This window comes from Suncus etruscus, chromosome 18, assembly GCF_024139225.1.
Source record: "Suncus etruscus isolate mSunEtr1 chromosome 18, mSunEtr1.pri.cur, whole genome shotgun sequence".
In the NCBI taxonomy this organism is placed as follows: Eukaryota; Metazoa; Chordata; class Mammalia; order Eulipotyphla; family Soricidae; genus Suncus; species Suncus etruscus.
In genome coordinates, this window is record NC_064865.1 from 58,357,705 (window position 1) to 58,360,253 (window position 2,549).

Here is a 2,549-nt window from a genome sequence, read left to right on the forward strand (position 1 = left end):
GTAATTTCAAATGTACATGCATCAGTTATATATTTAATTTCAATGATATTTAGGCGATGCATGTTTTATTATTTTCTATTTGGATTATAGTTTTTAACGTCCATGTATTTTTATTTTATATAAAATATATTTCTTTTTTGTTTATCTTTTTGTTTTATTTTATTTTTGGTTTTTGGTTTTTGGGCCACACTGGTGACTTTCAGGGGTTACTCCTGGCTATGTGCTCAGAAATTGCCCCTGGCTTGGGGGAACTTATGGGATGCAGGGATATTGAACCAAGGTCCATCCTACGTTAGCACTGCAAGGCAAAGGTCTTACCACCTGCACCCAGCTCCTGCCCCAAAATGTATTTTGATTTAATAGCATAACTGTTGTAAAATTCTATTTTAAAACTTATAATGAGGGGCTGGAGTGGTGTCGCAAGCAGTAAGGCGTCTGCCTTGCATGTGCTAGCCTAGGACGGACCACACTTTGATCATCCAGCCTCCCATATGGTCCCCCAAGACAGGAGCGATTACTGAGCACATAGCCAGGAGTAGCCCCTGAGCATCACTGGGTGTGGCCCCCAAATAAAACAATTTAAAAGATTTAAAAAATTAAACTTGTGGGCTGGAGAGATAGCATGGAGGTAGGGAGTTTGCCTTGAATGCAGAATCCCGGCAACCCATATGGTCCCCCAAGCCTGCCAGGAGTGATTTCTGAGCTTAGAGTCAGGAGTAACCCCTGAGTGCTGCCGGATGTGACCCAAAACCCCCCCAAAAAATTAAACTTGTAATGAAAAATATTAAGTTTATTATTGTATAGATCTATTTCATTAATCATCCCTTTACCCTATCTAAATTGATATTTAATTTTCTTCAAATATATATGTATATCAGATAACCATTAATATCACTAAATTAAGATAATTTATTACCCTTATTTTACTTCCTCCTTCACAATATTTATGGCAATCAACTTTACACAGATTTTGAGGTTTGTTTTGCTGTTTTTTCTAGTATATTTGCTTTGATTATTGATATTTTGCATGAAAGTGACACCACCCAATATTGTCCTAAATTCTTTATCCAACTATTTTTCTCTCTTATGAAGCCATATTATGTTATTGCTTATATATTTAGTCATTGGCTTATATATTTGTGTTGGCTTATATATTTCTGTTTCTGCCTTATATGTATATTAGAAATTTATTCATATACTCTATTCCATAGATATAGATATAAAGATTAATGAGAAACTGTGACACTTAAACTACTTATAATTGTCTACAGAATAAATATTCAAGTTAAAATAGAATGATTCACAGTCACTTAAATAGTTGTTTTCATATGTAGTTTAAGTACATTTCCCCACCTGTGAAATGAGATGAGAGTGCAAAACTTCATAGATATCTAAATTAATGTCATGGTTGAGAAAAAGTTAATATTAATAAGATTATTTTATGTTATCATCCCTATTCAGGCTACATAATTGTATTGCAAAAGTTATTGAATTTTATGAAGTACTTAGTTTAGAATAATAAAAATTTCTCTTTAAATGTTTCCTTCTGTTTTGCAGACGACAGCAATCAGAAATGAAGGACTATGGCTAATTTCACCATGAGTGGCTTTGTTCTTCTAGGGTTTACTCCCAACCCAGAGCTAGAAATATTATTTGCATTCTTGTTCTTAGTCCTCTATGTGTTGTCTTTAACTGGCAACATCATCATTATCACCGCCACTTCCATGGACGACAGTCTCAACGCCCCCATGTACTTCTTCCTGAAGCATCTCTCCTTTTTGGATGTTTGCTTTATTTCCGTGACTGTACCAAGATTCACTTACAAGTCTTTCATGCAGAGTGGAGATATTTCTCTCTGGGAATGCATAGCGCAGTGCTTTGCTTTCATTGTCTGTGATACTGCTGAAATGGCCATGCTCACAATGATGTCCTATGACCGCTACGTGGCCATCTGCCTTCCACTGCACTATGACATCATCATGGATGTCAAAACATGTTTCCATGGAATCATCGGAGTCTGGGTCAGTGGGACCATCTCTGGAGTCATGCACACAGCAGCGACTTTCTCCATTCGGTTCTGTGGCCCCAGAATCATCCACCAGTTCTTCTGTGACATCCCCCAGATCCTGAAACTCTCCTGCTCCAATGACTATATCGGTGAGGTTGGAGTCACTGTTTTCACCGCTGTGTTGGCATTTCTTTGTGTCGCTTTTATTGGATTCTCTTACATGCACATATTTTCCTCTGTGCTGAGGATGCCATCAGCAGAGGGCAGAGCCAAGGCCTTTTCCACTTGTCTCCCCCACCTAGCTGTTGTTATATTATTCATTTCTACAGGTTCCTTTGAGTATTTTAAGCCTCATTCTGAATCTCTAAATGCTTTGGACATGTTTCTTACTATTATGTATACAGTAGTTCCCCCAACCTTTAATCCAATGATTTATAGCCTGAGAAATAAAGCCATCAAGTCAGCTCTAAGAAAGATAGTTTACAGGAGAAAAGAAGTACTAAATTCTTCATCTCAATTGGGAGACAAGCTTAATATCTAA

At 37.1% G+C, this 2,549-nt stretch overlaps 1 protein-coding gene across 1 annotated transcript; it reads left to right on the forward strand.

The window, feature by feature from the left end:
• Positions 1-1,583: 1,583 nt before the first annotated feature.
• On the forward strand, positions 1,584-2,549 carry LOC125995928 (olfactory receptor 14J1-like). The gene has a single exon (XM_049764877.1). The coding sequence runs from the start codon at positions 1,584-1,586 to the stop codon at positions 2,547-2,549; it is 966 nt and encodes a 321-aa protein (XP_049620834.1).